At 42.7% G+C, this 25,784-nt stretch overlaps 1 protein-coding gene across 1 annotated transcript in view; it reads left to right on the top strand.

Annotated features, from left to right (window-relative positions):
• The first annotated feature begins 14,018 nt into the window (after positions 1-14,018).
• PRKRIP1 (PRKR interacting protein 1) overlaps positions 14,019-25,784 on the top strand; it is a 30,098-nt gene continuing 18,332 nt past the window's right edge. The window contains exons 1-5 of the mRNA XM_023740262.1: positions 14,019-14,161; positions 14,931-15,009; positions 16,099-16,199; positions 21,344-21,429; positions 22,150-22,217. Coding sequence (XP_023596030.1) covers positions 14,036-14,161; positions 14,931-15,009; positions 16,099-16,199; positions 21,344-21,429; positions 22,150-22,217 — 460 coding nt within the window. The 5' untranslated portion in view covers positions 14,019-14,035. The remainder of the gene's footprint in view (positions 14,162-14,930; positions 15,010-16,098; positions 16,200-21,343; positions 21,430-22,149; positions 22,218-25,784) is intronic.

Below are 25,784 nucleotides of genomic sequence, written 5' to 3'. Positions count from 1 at the left end.
CACTATTGTAAAAAACCTAGCCAGTGGAAAAGTGAATGTTTTAAATTGGTGCCAAACTACATCATAACTGCCAAACCACTGAGAATCATGGCCTAGCCAAGTTGATACACAACCTTAACCATCAAACCCCTGAAATTATTTCTGAGGTCCTCGAAACACTGTGGGCCACAACGTCTACAGACATTGGATGAGTTCTGTCTGCTGAACCTATTAAAATTCAACTGGACAGATCTAAACCCTTGCCCAAGACTCCCCAGTATCCACTTAAATGAGAAGCAAAGGAAGAACTAACTCCTATTATTTGTAAAGGCTTAACTGTCTCCTGCACTAGTCCTTGCAACACTCCTGTCCTTCCAGTTAAGAACCTCATGGCAGAGGCTGGAGATTTGTTCAGGACTTACAATTAACTGCATTGTTATTCCTAGATTCCTAGTTGTCCCTAACCCACATTTGTTACTTTCTAATGTTCCCTCTGATGCAGTATGCTTTACTGTGATAGACCTTTGTAATGCATGTTTCAGTATTCCTGTCAACACTGAAAACTAATATTTGTTTGTCTTTTGTCATGGATTGAATTGTGTCCCCAAAAAATATATGCATCAATTTGGCTAGGCCATGATTCCCAGTATTGTGTGATTGTCCACCATTTTGTCATCTGATGTGATTTTCCTATGTGTTGTAAATCCTATTACTATGATGTTAATGAGGTGGGATAGGCAGAAGTTATGTTAATGAAGCAGGACTCAATCTACAAGATTGGACTGTGTCTTAAGCCAATCTCTTTTGAGAAATAAAAGAGAAAAGCGAGTACAGAGACAGGGGAACCGCATACTACCAAGAAAGCAGCACTGGGAGCAGAGTGTGTCCTTTGGACCTGGGGTTCCTGTGTGGAGAATCTCTTAGTCCAGGGGAAGACTGACGACAAGGACCTTCCTCCAGAGCTGAAAGAGTGAGAAAGCCTTCCCCTGGAGCTGACACCCTGAATTTGGACTTCTAGCCTACTAGACTGTGAGAGAATAAACTTCTGTTTGTTGAAGCCATTCACTTGTGGTATTTCTGGTATAGCAGCACTAGGTAACTAAGACACCTTTACTTGGGACAATGAACAATTCACCTGCAGTGTCATGTCCCAAGGTATCACAGAGGCTCCGGCCTATTTTTTCTCAGGTTTTGCATGCAGATTTACAACCTCTGCAATTTCCAAATGAGTCTACCTCATTACAATATGTCAACAATTTACTCGTGTGCTCTACCTCTCAGCAGGCATGCCTTGGGGATAGTATGAACTTATTAAAATATTTAGCTGTTGGAAGACATAAAGTTCTAGAGAAAAGTTATGATTAGCTCAGCCTTCTGCAAGTATTTAGGTCACTTGCTTTCTGCAGAAGGCATTTCTATTGACCCCAAGAGAAAAGAAGCTATTGCAGCCTTTCCTCTATCTAAAACAAAGAAACAATTAAGGCGATTCTTGGGACTTTGCAGCTATTGTTGAGCCTGAATACCTAACTTCTGTCTCATGGATCAGCCTTTATACAAATATTTGAAAACCTCTGAGCCTGATCCATTCAATCTTACCCCAGAAGATCAAGGGGGTGGTAACTAACTTGAAAAAGGCTTTGACTAACATGCTTGCTTTAGAGTTTCCTAACTATCAGTTGAACTTTTCCCTTTTTGTACATGAAGTTTCTGGTAATGCGTTAGGTATTCTTATACAGAAATATGGAGGACAAAATAGGCCTGTAGTTTATTATAGCCTGCAGCTGGACCCTGTAGCTACATCCTACCCCCCTTGCCTCAGGGCTGTAGCTGCTACAGCCAAATTAGCAAAAACCACTGCTGATGTAGTTTTAGGAAACTTTTAAGATATAAATGTACTGCCCACTGTGTCTGCGTTACTTAATTCTGCTTTAACTCGAGTTTTATCTGTTGGCAGATTCACCTCTTCTTCTGGCAGCCTCAAATATTAGATTACATACGGTAGCTACTTTAAACCTGGCCACCTTCTCCCTGTAGCTGGTAAGAATGATTGTCATTCTCATGATTGTTTAGACTTCACTGAACAACTTCTGACTCCCTCTAGTGATTTAAAGGAAACCCCCTTGACAAACCCTAATATGATATCATTATTAGATGGTTCTTATTTGAAACCAACTCTTAGCTCTTATTATCAGGTTGGTTATGCTGTTACAACTTCTACTAAAGTCTTTGAAAGCCAGCCACTTCCCAAAGCTACTTCAGCCCAACGAGCTGAACTTATTGTTCTTACTCTAGCCTGTAAACTTGCTAAAGTAAAGTGTGGGTATTTTTACAGATTTGAAATTTCTTTTGGAGTTATTCATGATTGGGGATGGTATGGAAACAAAGAGGCTTTTTATCCTCTTCTGATAATTCTATTAAAAACGGGGCTTTATTAGCAGACCTTTAGATGCCTTGCTGCTCCCTTCTGAAATTGCCGTGATTAAAATAGACACGCACCAACCGAAGGGAGTGCCCCAAACTGAAAAAAATTAGAGGAAATAACCTTGCTAATGCAGCTGCTAAACAGGCTGCTTCTCAAATTATTGTTGCCCCTGTTATAACAAAAGAATTTATAAAGAGGCTTCTGGAAGAACCTACAGAGAACTTTTCCCATGAAATTACTAGTATTTTTGCACCTACCAAAGAAAATCTTTTGAAACATCAACAGTTGGCTCAATCAGATGAAACTGAAACATGGAAAAAGTCAGGCTGTTACCAAGACCCTGACACTAAACTATTATTAGGACCTTAAGCTAAAATTGTTCTTCCTAAACTTTTGCATATCCCTATGATGAAGACTCTGCATGAGAACACTTATCTAGGGAGACATGAAGTGATGGAAATTTTAAAGAAATACTGGTGGGGAAAATTTTACAAGGCTGCTGAGCATGTAGTCTTTTATTGCTCTATTTGCCCTTGGTATAACCCTGAGAAATATCTTAAGACTTCCCCTGGACAATACCCTTTGCTTTCTGGACCTATGCTTGAATGGTAATTAGATTTTATCCAGCTTCCCTTTCAAATGGTTATAATATGTCTTAGTAATGATTTGTAGATTTTTGTGTTGGGTAGAGGCATTTCCCTGCCAATATGCCACTTCCTCTTTTGTAGCAAATAATGCTCCTCAAAAACATACTACCTACTTAGGGAGCACCAACAATTCTTTGCAGTGGTCAGAAAACACATTTTACTGGACAGATTACTTAAGAATTATGCCAAGTCTTCCCCCATATATCAGAGATTGCATTGCCTTTACCATCTCCAGTCCTCCAGACTTGTAGAAAGAACAAATGGCATAATAAAAACACAACTTACTAAGTTCTCTGAATCTTTAGGTTTGTCTTTGACTAAAATTCTCCCTTTGGTCCTTTTAAATTTAAGAAACACTCCTTTTGGTCTTATAAACTCATTACTTATGAAATAGTTATGATGGCCTATGATCCTTCCTCATATTGCCTCTACTGACCTTACCTTGGTACAACCTGAATTATTAAAATACTGTCAACCTCTAATACAATCCTCTAAGAAACATTTTTCACAAATTAAAGAAGCACTTGAGGAGCATAAATTTGATTCTCCTCTCTTACTTAATATTAGCGCAGGAAATTATTGGAAAAGACACCGATTAAAAGACTCTTTGGAGCCTCACTGAAAGGGGCCTTATCTAGTTCTTTTAACTAACCCTTGTGCAGCAAAACTAAAAGGCATTAACCCTTGGATTCATTTATCACAATTAAAGAAGGCTAAAGCTCCTACTGGACCTGTAAGCCAGCCAGAGATTTGAAACTCAGACTAAAGCAACCAGAAGCAAACAACTTCAAAGGCAGACAGCTGACTCCAAGATCACGGAATGAGATTACATGCAAACTGCTGAAATCTTTGGACTCTATTTCTTAACTGCTGATATTTTAATAGTTTTTACTATTTTTGCTCACTTGTGGAATTATTTCTTAGTAGCTTTAATAATCATTGAATGTCTTTAACCCTAACCCAGAAGTTAAACATTTTTATTCCTCATACCAGTAATTGAAATTGTTACATTTGCCTAATACTTATAACTTTTTGAAATAGCTTTATTTTACCAACTTGAGTACATCTCATGATGAATTACTAGAAAAAGAACATGTTTTATGCTCATTAATTTCTTTTTGCTTTACTATATTACCTGAGTTAATCTTTTCTCCATTATGAAGTCTATATTAAGTTTTCTCTTTCTGTTTATCATAACCATCTCTGATCCTTGGAAAGAAAATTCTTTTATCGAATTAACTCAATCAGTGGCCAGAACCAATAATTTGACTGACTGCTAGATATACCACTCTACCCCTCAGTCTACACAAGACCATACTGATCCTCTCAGTACCAGTCTGAGATTATAAGTTCACACCTAATTTTACTATTGATTTTGAAAAACCATTTAAACAGATTGTTTGCATCAAATTATGGCTACCTCCAGAATTATCCACTTCTCCATCAACTCTCTGTTTCAATCTTACACATACGTGGTTAGAATGTTTTATTCTTTCCACACCATGCAGTCTTTTTATTAATGACACTCGATATTATTCCACAGTAGCAGATAACTGTTTTAAAAATGATCAGAATCTCCCACTTTGTGCCCGACTCTGGGATCACGTAGAATCTGGACAATTATCCATTTGTGATGATTCATTAACTGCAAACTGGCTTGAAAGAGCCAATCAGTCCATTCCATTTCCTAATATTCAAACAGGGACAAGTATGTTCCATACCACAACTGAATATGTCTTTTTATGTAAGAGATCAGATTATTTGAGAAAAAGATCCAATGATTCACCCTATACTTGGGCTTTGCCACATTTAGATGGTTGGAATATGTTAGGTCAATGCACTTTAGGTACCCTTGGAGTTCGCAGGAGTATCCATTCATACAATGACAACTTACAATGGAACAATGACTTGAAATTAATATCCATACAGAAGAGAGAACTTGGCCTCTCAGATAATCCCATTGCTGACGAGGCAACCTGGATGGGGCTGGTCATTCCTCCAACCCTTTGTCCCTCTTATACTATATTTGAACTAGAAAGATCTATCCGCAATATAACTGTCACTAAGGCCTATGGCTCAAATTGCTGATAATGTTGCTGATGGAATGACAGCTCAACAAAAATTTAGAATCTCTTGCCAAAACTGTTTTACATAACCGGAAATCCCTAAATTTTCTCCTAGTTCAGCAAAGAAGAGTTTGTGCTATCACCAATACCTGTTATTATTCATGGATAAATACCTCTGGAGAAGTAGAACAAGATATCTCTGAAATATGCGAAAAGTCCTCTTGGCTACCTATCATTCCTCCCATGACCATTCCTTCCTTCTTTGATATTTTTAGCTGGTTATCCCAAAGCATCAGATCTGGAATGCTCTCCTTTCTGCTAGCCTGCCTATTCTTCTAATCATTGTAGTTGTCATTATAACCTCGTTAAATGTATTACGCACTATGTTTCTCATTGCCACAGCCAACCCTCAAGGCATCTGGTTTGCGACGAATCCTGTATTTAGAAGAAACTAATTTTGCTAAGGAAAATGAAGTTTAGTTCTGGGATCAGACCCTTTTAGGAATGCCAAGTTGTTCCTCGAATGTGACCTTGTTTGCAACACTTACCCTGACCAGACACCAACACACCCTGAAGACAAGGCCCGAACCAGTAGCAAGGTAACATCAGATAGTGCTCAACCACCTCTAATAAAAGAACTGGCATCTGGGGACTTCAATGCTCAAACAAGAGCAGCCATCCCTGAGATATTAAATCCTTGTATAAGATGGGCAGCTCCATTGTGGGTAATATCTTAAGTGGTCTACAGCCCCCACAAAAGGGGGAAATGAGTAAACAAACCTTAAAACTGGGGCACTTGGCATGGCTGAATGGTTGACCCCTAAATTGAGACACCATTTTGAATTAAAAAATGCAGCTTGGCCTAAAAATCCTTTGCTTCTGCTGTTCTGAAGATACAAATCAGCTTTTTGTTAACTGTTTGTAACATAAAAGGAGCAAGTGTCAGAATTTTTAGCTAGTGTGAGGAATTGTTTGTTGAAAGATGCTTGTCAAGAATGTCTGCACAACTTGTCTTAGAGAAAATACTTTGGTCAACAGGAGGTAAGGAAATAGAATCGATTAGTTTAAATGAAGATGGGGACTGCTATTGTCTCGTAACTCTGTAACCAAGATGAGGTAAAAACACCGATCAACCAAGTCTTAGTTTTAATCTTCTGACTCCCTCAAAAATCAGACTTTATTCACTCACTGAAAACTTCACTCCATTTCTGCTGACTCCTTATAAGTCTGTAACTAAGGTAGAAGCATAAGCTTGTAGCTTTAGGAATAAGAGACAATCATGCAGCTGTTACAGAAAATTGACTCAATTGTTCCTGACAGAATGTCTTGTTCAACATAACCAAAGATGTTAACAGACTTACTGATGTTAAGAAAATTGTTTAAGAAAGATTATAGTTTAACAAACCCCTTGTAACTTTTGCCTTGTTCCTCTTCGGTGCCTGTGGACATGAAGCCCTTTGTTTACTCGACCTGATAAAAGCCTCAATCTCGTCTTGAAATTTAGGACACTGCAGCATCCTGCCTGGGTGCTTGTGTGTCTCCCGTTTCGCAAAATGTCTTATCCTTCAATAAAACTCTTTGTTTTTATTTCTAGCAGAGGTTAAGTCTGGTATTTCACTACGACAAAGCAATTACCATCTAGTCAGGAGAGTGGTTACCTTTGGGGCAGAGGGACTGAGCAGTGGTTGGCAGGCCCACAAGTGGGATTGGGGTGCAGGCAGTGTTCTGTCTCTGGACCTGAATACTGGTATATGGCTGTTTGCTTTGTGACTATTCACTGAGCTGTTTGTCTTGTTTTTGTATACTTTTCTGTATGCCTGTTTTGTTTTGGCCCCTGCCAACTGCTGATCTGTTTCATGTTCCTACAGTTTTGGCTTTTCCAGAATGTCAAGCAAATGGAATAATTCAGGATGTACCCTTTCGAATTTGACTTCATTCACTTAGCATAATGCCTTTGAGATTCATCCATTGTTGCAAGTATCAGTAGTTCCTTCCTTTTTATTGTTGAGCAGTATTGCATTGTATCAAATTACACCACAATTTCATGGGCATTTGGGTTGTTTCCAACTGTTGACAATTATGAATCAAGCTGCTATACACATTCACGTACAGGTCTCTTAGTGGACATATACTTTCATTTATTTTGGGTTACGTGGCAAGTATATGTTTATCTTTACAAGAAACTGACAAACCCTTTTCTGAAGTTTTTATCCATCTTTGTTTTTATCCCCACTGGTGGAAATGTTCTCTTGTCATTGACAGCAGGAGACGGAGCTAGACCATTGTAGAAAGAACAAGGACTCACTAATTGTGGTGAAATGAGTCCCTTTATGTGGTCTTTTGCCTCCATTCTTTGGAAAAACAACTTGGGAGATATTTCCCCTAGGCCTGGAGAAGTTAGCTTTGCCCTAGTTTTCTACCCCAGAGGGTTACTTTTGCCAGGTTGATTAACATTTCCTGGGTAATCTGTAAACAACTTGAAGTTTGATACTTTTTGTCTGGCCCTGGGATGCAGCCTGCCCTGTGATTGGTATGCACCCTGCAGGTATTGGTCAATAGACTATGCAAATTAGGTAAGTTATAGCCTACTATCCAAATGACGTGTCTATGGCCTACCGAGAGTGGATTGGTCAGTTGGTGGCCCTAGTGGGAATGCCATGCCTTGAAATTGTCAAGGAGTTTGTGTATTTAAGCAGCCAGCTGCAGAGATGTTTTTAAGACAGAAAAAAGCAGGAAGAGAAGCAGAAGGAAGAAAGAAACAGCAGAGAGAGAGGGGACAAGGAACTCCTAAAAGAGCTGTAACATGGGTCAAGGGCTTTAACACTGAAGACAGTGAGAAGCCCAGAAGGGGCCCAGGGGCAGAATCAGGGACAATAGACTGCAGGACCAAGAGGAGTCTGACTTGAGGGGACCAAGAGGAGGCCTGTCCTCAGGGGGCTGAGAGGAGGCCTGCCCAGCCATGAGGAGCTGAGAGAACGTCTTGCACTGAAAAAGGGAGACTTTGCCTACATGCTTCCCGATCCTAATCTTGAGTCGTAACGTGTCAATCCTGATCCCGAACTGTACCATTTCTTAATAAACCACCTGACTGTAAGTATGGTCTGTGAGTTCTATGTGGCCATTGCAACAGATTATCAAACCCAGAAGAGAAGTAGAGAGTGCCATGGGAGGGACAACTGGTGTCAGAATTGGTGAAAAGGCTGGAGAGTGGAGGTATGTCTGACCTCCACTTCAGAGGGATCAGCCTTGGACTGATCTTGATTTGCATTAACCCCCCTAAAGTCAGACAGGTTCTGATGATGCTACCAACAGTATTACTATTCCCACCATTTTACACTAATTCAGAGAGAAACTCAAATTATGAAATGCAGTCATGTATCACTTAATGCCCATGATATGTTACGTGAAATAGGATGTTATATCATTTGGATATTGTGTGAACACCTGAATCGGGGGGCATGGGGCTTCTGTGTGCATGGGCCTGGGGGCTGCTTTGGAGCATGTGGCCCAGGCAGCTCCCACTATGGACGCCTCAGGTGATTATTTGGCCAGGTCCCACCCAGTGCACGGCCCGCAGCCCTGTGAAGGTCACAGTGGGGAGGATCCAGGTGCCAGGTGTGGGCCTGGGCAGCAGGGGAGCAGTCTCAGTGACCCGGTGACCCCGCCCCAGCTGGGCCCCGTGTTGCCTGCTATTTTGGGCACTCAGGAGCAGGATCGGGCGCCCACTCCTCCCAGAGGCAGGGGCGTCTGTTCCCATGGGTTGGGGGGCGACAAGGCGGGCTTGCTGCCAAATTAGGCTGTGGGCATCCCCCAGATGGCTCACCATACCACAGGCGTAAATGCAGTGTGACATTGCCCGAACAGATGTTATGTGGCACATGACTGTATTTATTAAAAAAACTTTACTGTTTTAGTGTTTTAAGTACCAACTGCAACTCAAAGAATTGAGGTACAAGTGTCCACCTCTCTAGGGTGACCAACTGACCCAATCTGCCTGGGACTCTTCTGGTTTTAGCACTAAAAGCCCCATGTCCTAGAAAACCCATGGGGGACCAAACTGGGATGGTTGGTCACCTAGTATTGAGTGTCAGGCTCTGTGCTGGTCACATCCATCACATCATTTTATCCATGACGAGTGTCAAGGGTAGGTTTGTTTGTCTCCATCTTGCACATAAAGAAACAGGCTCAGGGAGGTTAAGCTCCTTGCCCATGCCCATACTCCAGTGTAAAAAAAAAACCCGTTGTCGAGTGGATTCTGACTCATAGCAACCCTGTAAGACAGAGCAGAACTGCCACATAGGGTTTCCAAGGAGCAGCTGGTAGATTCGAACCACCAACCTTTTGGTTAGCAGTCATAGCTTTTAGCCACTGTGCCACCAGGTGAAGCCAAACCTTGATACCAAGTCAGCTAGGCTGAAAGCACTGGTGTCTCACTAGGCGGTAGCCCTGACTCCCTAGTTGCCTAGCTCTGAGTTTCAGGAAAGGTAGATCAGAGAGCCCAGTAGATGGACTCCTGGGCGCAAGCCGTGGCGTTGGCCTGGGTGGAGTTTTGCTGCCCTCTGGTGGCAGAGAGGGCGGCACTCCAGGTCTGAATCCACTCTTGTGGGGCAGCCGGCGTTGCGGCGTAGGGGAGAGGGAGGGACCCCTTTCCTTCCAGGTAGCAGGAACTCAAATCTGGTCTCAGGCCTAGGATTTGTTGTTGTTAGTGGCCATCGAGTTGATCCCGACTCATGGCGACTGTCATCGATTGAATTGTGTCCTCCAAAAATATGTCAACTAGGTCCCAGTATTGCATGATTGTGTGCTGTAAATGCTATCACTATGATGTAATAAAATGGATTAGCGGCAGTTATATTGCTGAGGTCTATAAGATTAGGTAGTGTCTTAAGCCAATCTTTTTTGAGATATAAAAGAGAGAAGTGAGCAGAGAGACATGGAAACCTCATACTACCAAGAAAGCAGCGCCGGGAGCAGAGCGTGTCCTTTGGACCTGAGGTTCCTGCGCAGAGAAGCTCCCAGACCAAGGGAAGATTGATGACACAGACCTTCCTCCAGAGCTGACAGAGAGAGAAAGACTTCCCCTGGAGCTGATGCTCTGAATTTGGACTTTGTAGCCTATTAGACTGTGAAAGAATAAATTTCTCTTTGTTAAAGCCATCTACTTGTACTATTTCTGTTATAGCAGCACTAGATGACTAAGACAGTGATCCAGGTGTGCAGAGTAGAACTGCTCCATAGGGTTTTCAAGGCTGTGGTCTTTCAGAAACATATTGCCTAATCTGTCTTCTGTGGCACCTTGGTTGGGTTTGAACTGCCAATCTTTTGGCTAGTAGTCAAGACCTTAACTTTTTGTACCACTCAGGTACTCCTGGGTACCCTAGGAGGGCACCACATAAAAGGCTCCCACCAGGATCTGCTTGGTTCATCCATCTGTGAGTCACATGCCCACTCAAGCCCTCATAGACCCAGGGTCAGATGGCTGAGTGTCATGGATTGAATTGTGTCCCCCCAAAATATCTGTCAATTTGACTAGGCCATGATTCCCAGCACTGTGTGATTGTCCACCGTTTTGTCATCTGATGTGATTTTCCTATGTGTTGTAAATCCTATTTCTATGATGTTAATGAGGTGGGATTATTGGCAGTTAGATTAAGTTGTGTCTTCAACCAGTCTCTTTTGAGATATAAAAGACGGAAGAGAGTAGAGAGACATGGAGACCTTATACCACCAAGAAAGCAGCGCCAGGAGCAGAGCGTGTCCTTTGGACCCAGGCTTCCTGTACATAGGAGCTCCTAGATCAAGGGAAGATTGATGACAAGGACCTTCCTCCAGAGCCAACAGAGAGAGAAAGCCTTTCCTTGGAGCTGACGCCCTGAATTTGGACTTCTCGCCTACTAGACTGTGAAGAATAAACTTCCATTTGTTGAAGCCATCCACTTGTGGTATTTCTGTTACAGCAGCCCTAGATAACCAAGACACTGGGTTTGAATCTGTGTGACCCTGAGCCAATCACTTATCCTTCTGAGCCTCAGTCTCCTTGTGTGAAAAATTAGGATGATAAATATGTTCAAAACACTTAGAGCAGCCTTAGCCATTGATGTTGTTATTACCAGCTCCTTCACATTCCCCCAACTTCGTGCGTTCATTCACTTCAGTCATTCATTTAACTTTCATCCAGCAGCTATCTGCCAAGCACCAGATCTGTGCCAGATCCTGAGCTGGGAGTGCCAAGCAGACGCTGCCCCTGCCCTTCTGGCTCTGTAACTCTTTGCTAATTTACTGTCTGGTGTGTTCATTCATTCGTTGAGTTCCATTTACTTATATTATTCATTCAAACTTTCCCATACTCATTCACTCACTTCCTTATTCATTCATTCACTTGATCATCTCATTTACACATTAATTCACTCATTTTTTTCCAGCAGTCATAAACTCTCTCCCTCCTTCCTTCCCTGCCTCCCTCATTCCTCTGTTCCCCACGCATTCTGCATTCTGGAAGCACTTATTCTGCACCAGGCCAGGGTCAGATGCTGGGATTCTGGCCCAGCCCTCAAGGAGCTCTCAGGCTGGTGAAGAGGCAAACGGTGAGGACTTGCTTAGGGTGAATATGTGTGCATGGCCTCTGCCCCTACCAAGGCCAAACCCTTCCCAGGTTCCAGTGGCAGGTGGGCTACCCAAGGACTTGTCCTAATTCATCATCCTTGGTATCTATGGGAATCCACCAGGCAGCCAGGACTGGCCTTTAGAGAGCTAATGCAGCACCCACTGGGCACCTTTCACTTGTCCACCTGTCTGTCCCACTGGGGATGCAGTAGGAGAGCTGTCCAGGCCAAGCAGGCTGAGCAGGCAGCAGCAGCAAAATGGAGATGCATGGGCCCTAAAATCCCATGTCCATCCAGGAAATGTTTATTGAGTGCCTTGCCGTGATTGAGACTTTGCCTCAGATACTGGGAATACAGCAGATAACAAGATAGGGCTTCCACTTTCTAGGGGGTGACAAATGATAAACAAGAAAACCAACAGGAACACATCTACAGCTGTACATGAGCCACAAGGAGGAAAACCCTCAGTAAACCCCGTTGCCATCGAGTTGATTCCGACTCATAGTGACCCTATAGGAGAGAGTAGAACTGCCCTATAGGGTTTCCAAGGAGCAACTGGTGGATTCAAACTGCCAACCTTTTGGTTAACCTCCAAGTTCCTAAGCACTGTGCCACCAGGGCGCCTACCCTCCATACGAGGGTGTTAAAAAGCACTTACTGTGGGATTGGGGCTTATATTAAGTGATTTTGGGGAGGGTTCCAGTAAGCAGCCTTTTACTCTGGATTATATGCTGTCAAGAAGCAGGGGCAATCCTACTTTGTTGAGTGGCGTCTGGGATCTTAAGAGCTTGCAAGCAGCCATCTAAGATGCATCAATTGGTCCCAACCACCTGGAGTAAAGGAGAATGAAAAACACCAAAGACACAAGGAAAGTATTAGCCCAAGAGACAGAAAGGGCCATATAAACCGGAGACTTCATCAGCCTGAGACCAGAAGAACTAGATGGTGCTCAGCTACCACGAATGACCGCCCTGACAGGGAACACAACAGAGTCCCAGATGGAGCAGGAGAAAGGTGGGGTGCAGAACTCAAATTCTAATAAGACCAGACTTAATGGTCTGACTGAGACTGGAGGTACCCTGGAAAGCATGGCCCCTGGATTCTCTGTCAGCCCAGAAATAAAACAATTTCCGAGGCCAACTCTTCAGACAGGGATTGGACTGGACTGTGGGACATAAAGTGATACTCGTGAGGAGCGTGCCTCTTAGCTCAAGTAGATACAAGAGACTAAACAGGCAGCTTCTGTCCGGAGGTGAGATGGGAAGGCAGAGAGGGTTAGAAGCTGGTTGAACGGACATGGGGAATCAAGGGAGGAAAGGAGGAGTGTGCTATCACAGTATGGGGAGAGCAATTAGAGTCACCTAACAATGTATGTATAAATTTTTGTATGGGAAAAATAAAAATAAATAAATAAAAAGCAGGGGCAGCTCTATTACTGGGTATCAATAAATACTTAAAACGAGAGGAGTGAATCAAGGCTAATGCTATAAATAAGCATCAGTCACTCATATTAGCCAGTACGGGGAGACGTTTGGTCTTTTTCTGGTTAGAGCAATATTCTTGTTTTTGCCCGAGTTCAAATATGATTACAGAGCCGTTTTCTTTATGTTTTGATCCATCACAGTCACAGATGGCCTGTGTCATATTAGCGTCCTGTGAAATTGTTTATCTTCAATCGGAATACACCAAGGCCTACCTCTGAGAGCCAGCCCAGCTCCCAGATGTGAGGGGCTCCTTTGCTCTTTCTCATAAGAAAGGCTCATTCACTTAGCCAGGGTGTATTTCCTGGGTGCCAGGTGCACAGTAATTCGAGGTAGGCGAAGGAGACAAGGCCCCAGTCATCACGGAGCTCACAGAGACACATTTGCGCGCTGTCTTAAACAAAAGAACAGAAGATAGTCAGAAATGGGAGGGGGAGGGCACCAGACCCAAGGAACAGCCAGGACAAAGGCCCGGGGCGGCCGGGAGAAGATGGTGAGGGCCATTAGTGGGTCTGCGCCGTCGTGCCACGAAGAGCACGGGAGGGAGGAGAGGTCACCTGGGGCCGGACCACTCGGGGCACGCAGGGCCATCTCTTCCCCCAGGGACGCCGGGTTTGGCCGCACTGATTTGTTCAGAAACAGTAAATGAAATCAAACAGCTTTGATCAAAATAACTCACGCCGGCTTCGGGCTCATGAATATTCAGCAGGTTCCTTTTGGCTGGCGCTCCGCCCTATCCCGTCCGTACTAAGAGCAGGCGCTTGCGTCTCTGCGCGCGGCTCTGTCGTCATAGGTGTGCGCCGGCGCTGTCGTTTGTCTGGGAAGCAGGAAAGCTGCCATGGCGAGCTCAGCCGCCTCGTCGGTGCGACCGCCCAGGCCCAAGAAAGAGCCGCAGGCGCTCGTCATTCCCAAGAATGCGGCGGAGGAGCAGAAGCTCAAGCTGGAACGGCTCATGAAGAACCCGGTGAGATGAGGCGCCGGCTCGACGGCCTCACCGAGTCCACCCCCTTCCGTTCCCGGCCTCTCTGGGGGCTCGCGGACCCGCCTTTCTATTTCCTCGTCTCCAATTCTGGAACTCAGTACCCGAACCCCATGACCAGCCCTTGGTCCTTAGGAAGGAGTAGGCTGCCCCGGAGGTAGTGAGCTTCCTGTCTGTCATCTGTTGGATCCCATCCCTGATGAGGACGCTGTGGAGCGGCTTCCGTGCGCTCAGACCCTGCAGTTGAACTTCCAACAAAAGCGTTAGAGTGAAAAGATAGAATCCGTGGGTTAGCCGAAGGGTTTATTTTCTTCAAAAGAGCACCCACTGTTAGGCACTGACCGAAACACCTTGGGCTAGTCACTCCCCAGAGCGGGCCTCAGTCTCCTCAATCATAAAAACAGTTGGATGAGAAGGTTTCTTATAGTTTGACTGGAAAGGGTTGACTCTCCTTTAGTAGTGTTAGAGTTAGCGATTTCTAGCCATAACCGGTGACTTACATTTCTGGGTTCTGTTCAGGAAAAATAAATATAGCCCTGGCAAGGCTGTGGGCTGTGAAATGCCCCAGGGTATACTGGATGAAGTAAAGCATAGACAGAAGGAAGAACATAAAATCAGCTCTGGATCCAAGGAGCAGAGCAATCCTGCGTCACTACCCTAGTTAAAATTCTTGGGTTATAGGAGATGTGACTCTGTCAGCAGGGTCATATTTATAAATGCCTTTGTTTTTGAATATTGTGTTTAAATGTTACAGGACAAATCAGTTCCAATTCCAGAAAAAATGAGTGAATGGGCACCTCGACCGCCACCAGAATTTGTCCGAGATGTTATGGGTAATGTCGTGTGTGTGTGTGTGTGTAAATACAATTTTTAAAGCATAGACATATAAACCCTGTTAGTATGAGATCTCTGATAGGGGAAAAAAATGAAGGAATATTGTTTTTTATGGATTGACATTAAAGAATTTTCTTCTACATTATTCTTAATAATGCATTGTATTGTTTTTTTCTTAATGGAAATAGTTTTACCAGGGTTTTTTGGTTTTTTTTTGCTTTGGATCCTCTTTGTGCCCAGTGTCTCATTTATGTTACTTGATGCACACGTGTCCACATGTTGTTAGTTGCTGTCGTGTCAGTTCCAACTCATGGTAACCCCATGTGTGCAGACTAGAACTGCTCCATAGGGTTTTCAAGGCTGTGACCTTTCGGAAGCAGATCGACAGGTCTGTCTTCTAAGGCGCCTCTTGATGGGTTCAAACCGCCAACCTTTTGGCTAGTAATCCAGCACTTACTCATTTGCAACACCCAGGGACTCCTAATGGAAACAGTTTTATTATTGTTTTTGGATTATAAATTAATGTATACTAATTGTAAGAAATAAATATAAATAAATAAAGGTATAAGAAGGTTAGAACCACCTATAATTCCATTATTCTGCTTATAATATTCTGGTATTGCCTTCTGAACCTCTTTATAGTCAAAGCCACTCATGATTAAGAAAAAATGTTTTTACAAAAATTTGTTTGTTTTACACGTACTGTTTTGTAACCTACTTTCTCCACATAATATATCGTGAACATCTTTTTAACTCAGTAGAAACCTAACATGCCAAATGTGAAATCATCTTGAGTGGAAGGTCACAGGTTGTCTTCTAAGTTACTGGTCGCTGAACCGCCATCTCCTATTCCTCTAATAGTATCTTAGACTGGAATTTTTAGTGACTTTGCATTCAACATTCATGTAACAAATATTTAATGATGCCTGTGAGGCACTGTGCTAGGTTCTGGGATATAATATGGAAAAAAAAAAGCAGACATGGTCCCTCCTGTTACTTTCAGTTTCTTTCTTTGATCCCCTTTGGTAACGGTTAGACTGTGTTGGTAACTGGATTTTGTCAAGAACTCTGTACTGTCCTGGCTACAGGTTCGAGTGCTGGGGCCGGCAGTGGAGAGTTCCACGTGTACAGGCACCTGCGCCGTAGAGAATACCAGCGACAAGACTACATGGATGCCATGGCTGAGAAGGTCAGTGAGGGAGTGGGTGGACTGAGCCTTTGGGTCTGGGCAACATGTACTTAACCACCTTTAGAAAAGAGTGTTTGGAAAGTAGTAGTTACAGCTGGTCATGGCTTGTGTGAGAACTGCCTTCTAAAGTTTGCTCACAAAGCAGACATCAAGCAAAGTCCAGGTTGCTCCTCAGTCAGTCTCAGGACAGCATGATGCTCCCACTAGGAGAAGAATGGGTGAGGAGACTCCCTTGTGTGTGGAAGGGCAGAGCAGATTCCCCTCTCCCATCCTGGCCGTGAAATGGAATGGCAAGCAGGATTTCCCACATACATCTTCCAATAACTTTTTATGTCTCTATTGTCCTCTCTGGTTTGGGCTGAATGCGTATAATTCCAGTTAACTGTGTGTTTGGTGTGAGTAGTGGTGTGCTTTTGTGCGTCTGCTTCTTTGAGAATTTAGGTTTTCTAGCTTTAAGGCTAGAAATTCAGTTAGAAGGTTAATTTAAGAGCTTAAGAATTACTTTAGAAATTGTACTTTAAGAACTGTTAGGCTTTCTATTAATTGGCTGGAATGGCCAGAAACCACTCTCCTGGTGCTCTTTTTTAAAAACCCTTTTGGACATTTCACCTGTTTCATTTTTCTAATTGAATTTTGGAATGATTTTTATCCCCACCAAAACTCTTGTTTGATTTTTGGCTAGAATTGAGTTGAATCTGTAACTTAACTTGAATGAGAAAGGATGTTATGTTTAGTCATCCCATCTAGAAACTTTGTGTCTTTTTTCATTTGTTTAAATATTCTTTTCTCTCTCGATGTGCTGTAGAGATTTTGCATCTCTGTCACCACATTTGTTGAAATGTATTTTAAATTTTTTGGTAACAGTGATGTTGGGTAGCTCTTTATATTTTATAACTGGCTGTGAGTGATAGGAATCCCTAAGTGGTGCAAATGGTTAATGTGCTCAGCTGCTAACCAAAAGATTGGAGGTTTGAGTCCACACAGAGGAGCCCAAAGAAAGGCCTGGCAATCTACTTCTGAAGACTCTATGGAGCACAGTTCTACTCTGACACACATGGGGTCGCCATGAGCCAGAATCAACTAACAGCGACTGGTTATAGTCAGAAAAAAGTATGCTGACCTTTGTATAAACCAAAAAAAAAAAAAAAGCCAAACCTGTTGCTGTCGAGTCAATTCTGACTCATAGCGACCCTGTAGAACAGTTGAACTGCCCCATAGGGTTTCCAGGGCTGTAATCTTTACGGAAGCAGCTGCCACATCTGTCTCCCACAGAGCGGCTGGTCAGTTCAAACTGCTGACCTTTCAGTTAGCAGCCAAGCACTTCAACCACTGTGTCACCAGGGCTCCTGACCTTTGTATACCCACTGCTGTCAAGTTGATTCTGACTCACAGTGACCCTATAGGACAGAGTAGAACTGCCCCATAGGGTTTCCAAGGAGTGGCTGGTGGATTCAGACTGCTGACCTTTTGGTTGACAGCCAAGCTCTTAACCACTGCGCCACCAGGGCTCCGACTCATGTATTTCCGGTTGCCATCGAGTCAATTCCGACTCAGTCTCCTTCATTTGCCTACCTTACTATTAATAAAAATCAAATATTATTTGCCTGATTCCTTTTTTTTTTTTTTTAGTGACTGATTATTTTTTATTTTCATAATGTAAAAATAGCATAATCAAATATATATCAGAACATATCTGAAGAACTAGTCACCAAAATATTCAACAGAAATAATCTGAGTGGTAGGGTTTTCTTTATAATTTTTTGGAACATCTGTTTTTTTTTTTTTTTTTTTAACATTTTACTATGGTTTGGGTGAAAGTTTACGGGCAAATTAGTTTCCTGTTCAATAGTTTACGTACATTTTGTTTCGTGACATTGGTTGCAATCATCTCAATGTGACAACACTCTGCCCCCTTCCTCCCTGGGTTCCCTATTTCCATTCTCCCATCTTTCCTGCCCCTTCCTGCCTTCTGAACTTTGTTTTTGGGCAAATGCTGCCCTTTTGGCCTTGCATGGTTGATTGTTCTGAGGAGCACGTTCCTCACAGATGTTATTGTTCACTTTATAGACTTGTCTGTCATTTGGCTGAAAGGTGGTCTCTGGGAGCGGGTTCTGTTCAGGTCTGAAGGGTATCGAAGGGCCATAGTCTCAGGGGTTCCACCAGTCTCCATCAGACCAGTAAGTCTGGTCTTTTTTATCAGTTTGAATTTTGTTCTACATTTTCTCCCACTCTGTCCAGGACCTTTGCCTGATTCCTTTTGATTTTCCAAATATACATCTGACTTCTCCTCTGACACTGTATGTAAGGGTTTACTTCTTGTTCTTAATCTTAAAACATACCCAAAAAGTCCTTTTCCACAGTCTGGCCATGATGCCTGTTTTTTCATAGAGCATATTTGTGCATTTTAGAGAGATTCAGATACTTTAAAATGGTATTTGTCTGCTTTTATGAAGAGAAAGCCACTTTACCCAGTAGTATTTGACTTTCTAATAATTTAAAAGAATCCACTCTTCCCATATAAAGCAAATAAAATGCTTTTAAAAATTAAAACAAATAATATTTATAAAATACAATGCTATTTATCAATCAAAAGGAACTACTGATATATGCAACAACGTGAATAATTCTTAAAACATACTGAGTTCATGAAGCCCTGCATCAAAGACACCATGTTGTATGATTCCATTTATGTGATCTTCTAGAATAGGCAGAACTGATCTATGTGGGAAAAAAAATTCACCATGGTGGTTGTCTCGGGTGGGGTGTAGGAACAGGAGCTGATTGGGAAGAGGTTTGAGGAAACTTTCTAGGGCGATCAAATTGTACACTGAAGGTTTGGACATTTTGCGTTACCTTAAAAGGAAAAGAAGAACCATAAGCAAATACTAAATTCTAGTTAATGATATGCATGCTTAAATGTTTAAGAGTAAAATGTCCTGATGTATGCAGCTTACTTTGAAATGCATCAGAAAAATAAGATGGATTGATGGATGGATAGAGGCATATGTGATAAAGCAAGTAAAGCAAAATGTTAATTGTAGAATTTAGGTGGAGGATATATGCACTGTATAATTCTTTCATCTTTTCTGTGTTTGAAAATTTTCAAAACAAACATTAGGGAAAAAAAATTAAACCAAAGAAACAGCCAAGATACAGAAGAAAATATGTAAGAACTTACTGGAATGGCCAGAATTGAGTTAGGAAAAATCCTTCTGATTTGGAATCGTTGCTGTGGTTGTTTTCACCGGGCATTTGCTTGTCCCGTGCAGCCTTTCTGGGCTCCCAGAATTTGGTGGTTCTTCTTAAGCTACTGCCATCTTCTGGTAGTGATATTTTCATTCCTAGTGGGAAGTTTCAGGTGGTTTCCACACAGCTGTACCAGGTCACTGAGATGGGTTTGCCTGCATCAGAAAGAAACAAAGCTCTGAATACAGAAACTAGCAGAAGTGCTTTTATTTTTAAACTACTTTGGAGGGGAGGAAGTAGAGCAGGCTATTGTCTCAAACACCATAAATTAGTCTGATGTTTTTATATATCGATTAAATATTCAGGGAAAATACAGAAAAAAGTTTCACAAACCTTGACATCTATGCAACACTGAGGTTTTTATTTTGGACGGCAAGATGGGCTCTGAGGTTTTAAAAAAAAAATGGTTAGAGGCAAAAGAATCCTCACCCTTTTACACTGACTGATGGATACAGTATCCCCACTGACAGGGAGAGGGCAGACTTACTCCTGCTTGAGACCCGGCCTCAGCCACATTTGACAGCCAGCTGGGTCTCCATTCAGTTTACTTGGTGGTAAATTCAGCTTCTTCAGCAGCACAGAGTAAGACATTTTCAGCTGAGCTTCTACAGACACCAAATGCTTTTAGGTTTAAGTGGTTTGCCTTCTAGCTTTCACCAAATTAAAGCTGTTTTCTACTTAAAAGGAGGCTCTTCTTTTTATTTCATATTTTCGGCTCTCAGAGACAGAGCTATGTTATTTTGTTTCACTCAAAGCAGACCCGTGCAACCCTGTAGTGCAAACAGCAGGGCTGGTGAAGCCACCTCTTCTTCGTTTGCTAGCTCCTTCATTTATGCCTCATTGACCATGGTGGCTATGACTGGAAGAAATAAGAGATGACACTTTATAATAGTAAACGTCTTTGTAGTCTGTAAATGCTTTTCTGTTGTTAGGTGCCATCCAGATGGCACCAACTCATGGCAACCGCATGTATGACAGAAGGAAGTGTTGCCCAGTTCTTTGCCATCTTCATGATTGTTGGTGTGTTTGAGTCCATTGTCGTGGCTGTTGTGTCAGTCCATCTGTTTTAGGGTTTCTCTCATTTTCTCTGACCATCTACTTTACCAATAAAGATGTTCTTTCCTAGCGATTGGTCTTTCCTGATGGCATGGTCAAAGAAAGCAAACCGAAGTCTTGCCGTCAGAAAGAAATAGTACAAGAGAAATAGATACATATTCGTGTGTGTGTGTGTTTAGTGGCAGGTGATGGCTGCTTTAGAATCATTCATTCAATAGCCATAGCTAGGATTGTTGTTAGGTGCCGTTAAGTTGATTTCAGCTCATAGTGACCCCATGTGGCAGAGTAAACCTACCCCATAGGGTTTTCTTGGCTGTAATATTTACGGAAGCAAATCACCAGCTCTTCCCCTCCCCTCCAGAGCCGCTGGGTATGTTTGAACTGCCACCCTTTCAGTCAACAGCCAAGCACTTAACCATTGCATCACCAGGGCTCTTAAAGCTAGGGTTAGGACTTGAAAATTCCACCCTTCTGGCCCTGACCATTCCATCTGATGAGCTGCAGTCATTGTCTTCGGCCCTGGCTAAATGGAGACCTCAGTACTGCCTCTGCCCTCAAGGAGTACAGAGTGTGCTCTCTCTCATACTTTCTCTTTTATATTTTTTTGCATGTGAGTGTTATCTTAACAAACGGAAAGAGTTACTTTGCCGTCAGAGAGCCATACATTGATTTTCTGCCCAGCCTGTGGAGCAACACCTGAAAGCTAAAGTGGCCCTGGGGGCCCAGGTGGTACATGTAGCAACCCCAATGGTGTAACTTCTAGAACTCTCATACCCAGCCCAAGTGAAACCTCCTACAGTCTACCCAGATCAAGATGTGTTTAAGTGATGTGTTTTTTGCAGCAAAAATTGGATGCAGAGTTTCAGAAGAGACTAGAAAGGAACAGAATTGCTGCAGAGGAGCAGACTGCAAAGCGTCGGAAGAAGCGGTAAGGGCATCGTGTCACCACATAACCACAAGTAGGCTTCAGGGCAGGAAATGTGAAAGTAGATGATTGGTGAGTGAGTTGAGTCCTTGCAGTCAAAAGGTCACCTGTATCACCTGTAGAGGTCTTGGGTATTACGACCTATGCTAGAACAAACCAGCAGAGGGATGACTTTTCTTCCGGTACCTAGGGAGAGATTAAGTCACTTACCCCCAACTGGTTTCAGAGTCTCCAGAGCTTAGTAATCAGCACTTAGGTAGTTGCGTGGATTTCAGTGTCTCCTTCACTTCTATATTTTAACATCAGGTTTAACGAGGTGCTGTAAGCAAACTTCTCATTTATCTTCTTCCTTAAATTAGGGTCTGTGACCTCCTCAAGCGACTACATGATTATTTAGGTTGTGTGTGTGTTTAATAAATGGCCCTCAACTTATAGAGAGCTGATAACAGTCCCTAAATTTCTTGGAATGAAAAAGCATCTCCAGTATTTCTGAGATTGCTTTAGTCACCTCAGAACTCCCCAGGATTTGATCTTGATACGTAATGAAAACAGCTTGTTAGTGCTGATAATGTTGGAGTAGCAGAATCATGAGAAATTGTTTTGTTTCACATTGTTACTGTAATGCTCGTTTAATTATAAACTTTTTAAAGATGCCATAAGTAAGTATTTATTTTTCTCAGATATGCAGTAAAATAGTTGAGTCAATGCATTTTATGTTTGCAGTCAGAAGTTAAAAGAGAAGAAATTATTGACAAAGAAGATGAAACTTGAACAGAAGAAACAAAAAGAAGGTGAGTGGTGGTCATTTTTCTTGATTGTGGCCTTTCATTGTTGATCACGGTGGATGAACTGTCAAGAAATGCCAAGATTTAGAGTTGGGGGCTGGTTGGCTGGCCACTGAACAAATGAGGGCTTATTTGTATTAATCAGGACTCCTTTAGTTTGCAAGTGTCAGAGAGCCAAACTGGCTTAAGCAGAAAAGAAAGATTGGCTCACAGTAAGTCCAAGACAGACCTTCTTTCAGGCTGGCTGGTGAGGAAGCTCTGTAATGTCACTGGCATTCACCATCTCTCCCTTTGTCCCTGGCTCCCTGTCCTCAGACAGGCTCATGCTCCCCTTGTGGTTGGGAGGTGCCTACAGGTGCTTCCACAGCTGTATTCTGCCTTAGTCTTGTCCAGGAGGAAAGATTAAGGGGATGTCCCGTTATTTCTAGCAAAGGTCATCTTGTGTCTCTGATTGAGTTACCTACCAAGTCAGTTAAGAACACTTCTGGCTACAAGAAACAGAAAAGTCTGCTATCAATACTTAAACAAAGAGGAGTTCATTTTCCTGACAGAACAAGAAATCTGGTGGTAGGTAGCTGCCTGGTATGGCTCAGCAGCTCAATAGTGTCAGTCCCAGCATCTCTGAAGTTCTCTTGGCCTTTACCCTGTGGGTATAAGATGGCTGCTGCAGCTTCTGGCATCATACCTATGTTCAAAGCAGGAAGAAGTAGGGAAAAGGGCAGTACCTATCTGGTCTGTGTGTCTTTAACCATAGGGCAAAAGGTTCCCCAGAAGTACCCAGCCCCAGCAGACGTTACCATGTGTCTCGTTGGCCAGAACAAGGTCATTTGGCCATCCCTAGCTGCCAGCATCATTAATATCACACGCAAGTAAAATTTTGCTGAAGATCATTCAAAAGCGGTTGCAGCAGTACATCAACAGGGAACTGCCAGAAATTCAATCTGGATTCAGAAGAGGACGTGGAATGAGGGATATTGTTGATGTCAGATGGATCTTGACTGAAAGCAGAGAATACTAGAAAAATATTTACCTGTGTTTTATTGACTGCAAAGGTATTGCGAAGAATGGGCATTCCAGAGCGCTTAATTGTGCTCACGCGGAACCTGTACGTAGACCAAGAAGCAGTCATTTGAACAGAACAAGGGGATACTGTGTGGCTTAAAATCAGGAAAGATGTGCGCCAAGGTTGTTGCCTTTCACCATACTTATTTAGTTTGTATGCCGAGCACCTAGTCAGAGAAACTGGACTACATGAAGAAGAGTGGGGCATCAGGATTGGAGGAAGACTCATTGACAGCCTGTGAGATGTCAATGATACAAGCTTGCCTGCTGAAAGTGAAAAGGGTTTGAAGCGCTTACTGATGAAGATCAAAGACTACAGCCTTCAGTATGGATTACACCTCAACATAAAGAAAACAAAAATCCTCACAACTGGATTAATAAGCAGCATCATGATAAATGGAGAAAAGATTGAAGCTGTCAAGGATTTAATTTTCCTTGGATCCACAGTCAGCACCTATGGAAGCACCAGTTGAGAAATCAAACGGTGTATCGCACTGGGCAAATCTGCTGCAAAAGACCTCTTTAAAGTGTTAAAAAGCAAAGATGTCACCTTGAGGACTAAGGTGTGCCTGACCTAAGCCATTTTTTCTATCACCTCATATGCATGCGAAAGCTGAACAATGAATAAGGAAGACTGAAGAAGAATTGGCGCCTTTGAATTATGGTGTTGGCAAAGAATCTTGAATACAATATGGACAGCCAGAAGAAGGAACAAGTCTGCCTTGGAATAAGTGTAGCTAGAATGCTCCTTAGAAGTGAGAATGGCAAGACTTCATCTCACGTGCTTTGGACATGTTATCAGGAGGGACCAATCCCTGGAGAAAGACACCATGCTTGGTAAAGTAGAGGATCAGCAAAAAAGAGGAAAATCCCCAAAAGATGGATTGACACAATGGCTGCAACAGTGGGCTCAAACATAGCAACAATTGTGGGGATGGCACAGGACTGGGCAGTGTTTTCCTTTTGTTGTACATAGGGTCACTATAAATCAGAACCGACTTGACAGGTCCTAACAACAAGCAAGCAGGTTAGACGAACAGAAAACAGGGTTATCATGACTGACTTAAACCTCTCATGATCATTGCTGGGAGCTGGGTATGTTGCTGTTCTTGACAGAATTGGGGTTCTGGTAACAAGGAGGAATGGGAAGAGGATATTGGGTCAACATCCCACAGCGCTGCCATTTCTGCCCTCTGAACCCACCAGAAGTCCAGGGGTGCCATCTACTCCAGGAGCCCGTAGGTTGAGAATAAGGGAGGGAGGGGGCCCCAGATAGAGAAGGCCAAGGAAAATGATAACTGTCCAACCACATTACTGAATGGATAGTTGTTCCCTAACTGGCTAGACTTGGTTCCGAGGTAGATGATTGTGATTTTTGGTGTTAAGACAAAGTCTTGCTTCTGTTGACATACTGAAATATGATTGGCTCCTTTCTAAGAGCGTTTTCTTACGAGTTGTAAGTTCACTGTGTGATATAGTATATGGTTTTAGACTGTTCCTCACTTTTTTCTAGAGGAAATTATTTTATAATGTGAAAGTGTGACTGTGAAGACCTCATCCCTCAAATAAACCACCGCATCACTTTTTCCCCACCTGCCCTCCCCACCAACATATGCTCACAGGGGAATATGGAAGTACATGGGACAGGGACTGGAGGATCGGACACAAGAGCCAGTCTCAGTGTTCTTTTGAGGGGATACTGTAGCTTTGACTATTAGGAAATAGGTCTCCTTGGCTCTAGGTAATTTGACTGTCCCTTCCCAGGGCTTGTTTTTGCTGTTCCTATTTGTGTGTTTTCACAAAGCAAAGATGACTTGAAGCACTTCCTGATGAAGATCAAAGACGACAGCTTTCAGTATGGATTACACCTCAACATAAAGAAAACAAAAATCCTCACAACTGGACGAATAAACAATACCATGATAAACAGAGAAAATATTGAAGTTGTCAAGGATTTCATTTTACTTGGATTCATAATCAATGGCCGTAGAAGCAGCAGTCAAGAAATCAAACAATGTATTGCATTGCCCAAGTCTGCTGCAAAAGACCTCTTTAAAGTGTTGAAAAGCAAAGATGTCACCTTGAGGACTAAGATGCACCTGACCAAAGCCCTGGTGTTTTCAGTCATTTCATATGTATTCGAAAGCTGGACAATGAATGAGGAAGACCAAAAAAGAATTGATGCCTTTGAATTATGGTGTTATCAAAGAATCTTGAATATACCGTGGACTACCAGAAGAGTGAACAAGTCTGTCTTGGAAGAAGTACAGCCAGAATGCTCCTTGGAAACAAGAATGGCGAGACTTCGTCTCACATACTTTGGAGATGTTTTCAGGAGGGACCAGTCCCTGGGGAAGGACATCATGCTTGATAAAGGAGAGGGTCAGTGAAGAAGAAGACCCCCAAGGAGATAGATTGACACAGTGGCTGCAACAGTGGATTCAAACACAGCAACGATTGTGAGGATGGCGCAGGACTGGGCAGTGTTTAGTTCTGTTGTACATCATAGGG

The sequence above is a fragment of the Trichechus manatus genome, unplaced genomic scaffold (assembly GCF_000243295.1).
Source record: "Trichechus manatus latirostris isolate Lorelei unplaced genomic scaffold, TriManLat1.0 scaffold00151, whole genome shotgun sequence".
Lineage (NCBI taxonomy): Eukaryota > Metazoa > Chordata > Mammalia > Sirenia > Trichechidae > Trichechus > Trichechus manatus.
The sequence above is the reverse complement of the archived record's forward strand: the minus strand, read 5'-3'. Positions and strand labels throughout refer to the sequence as shown.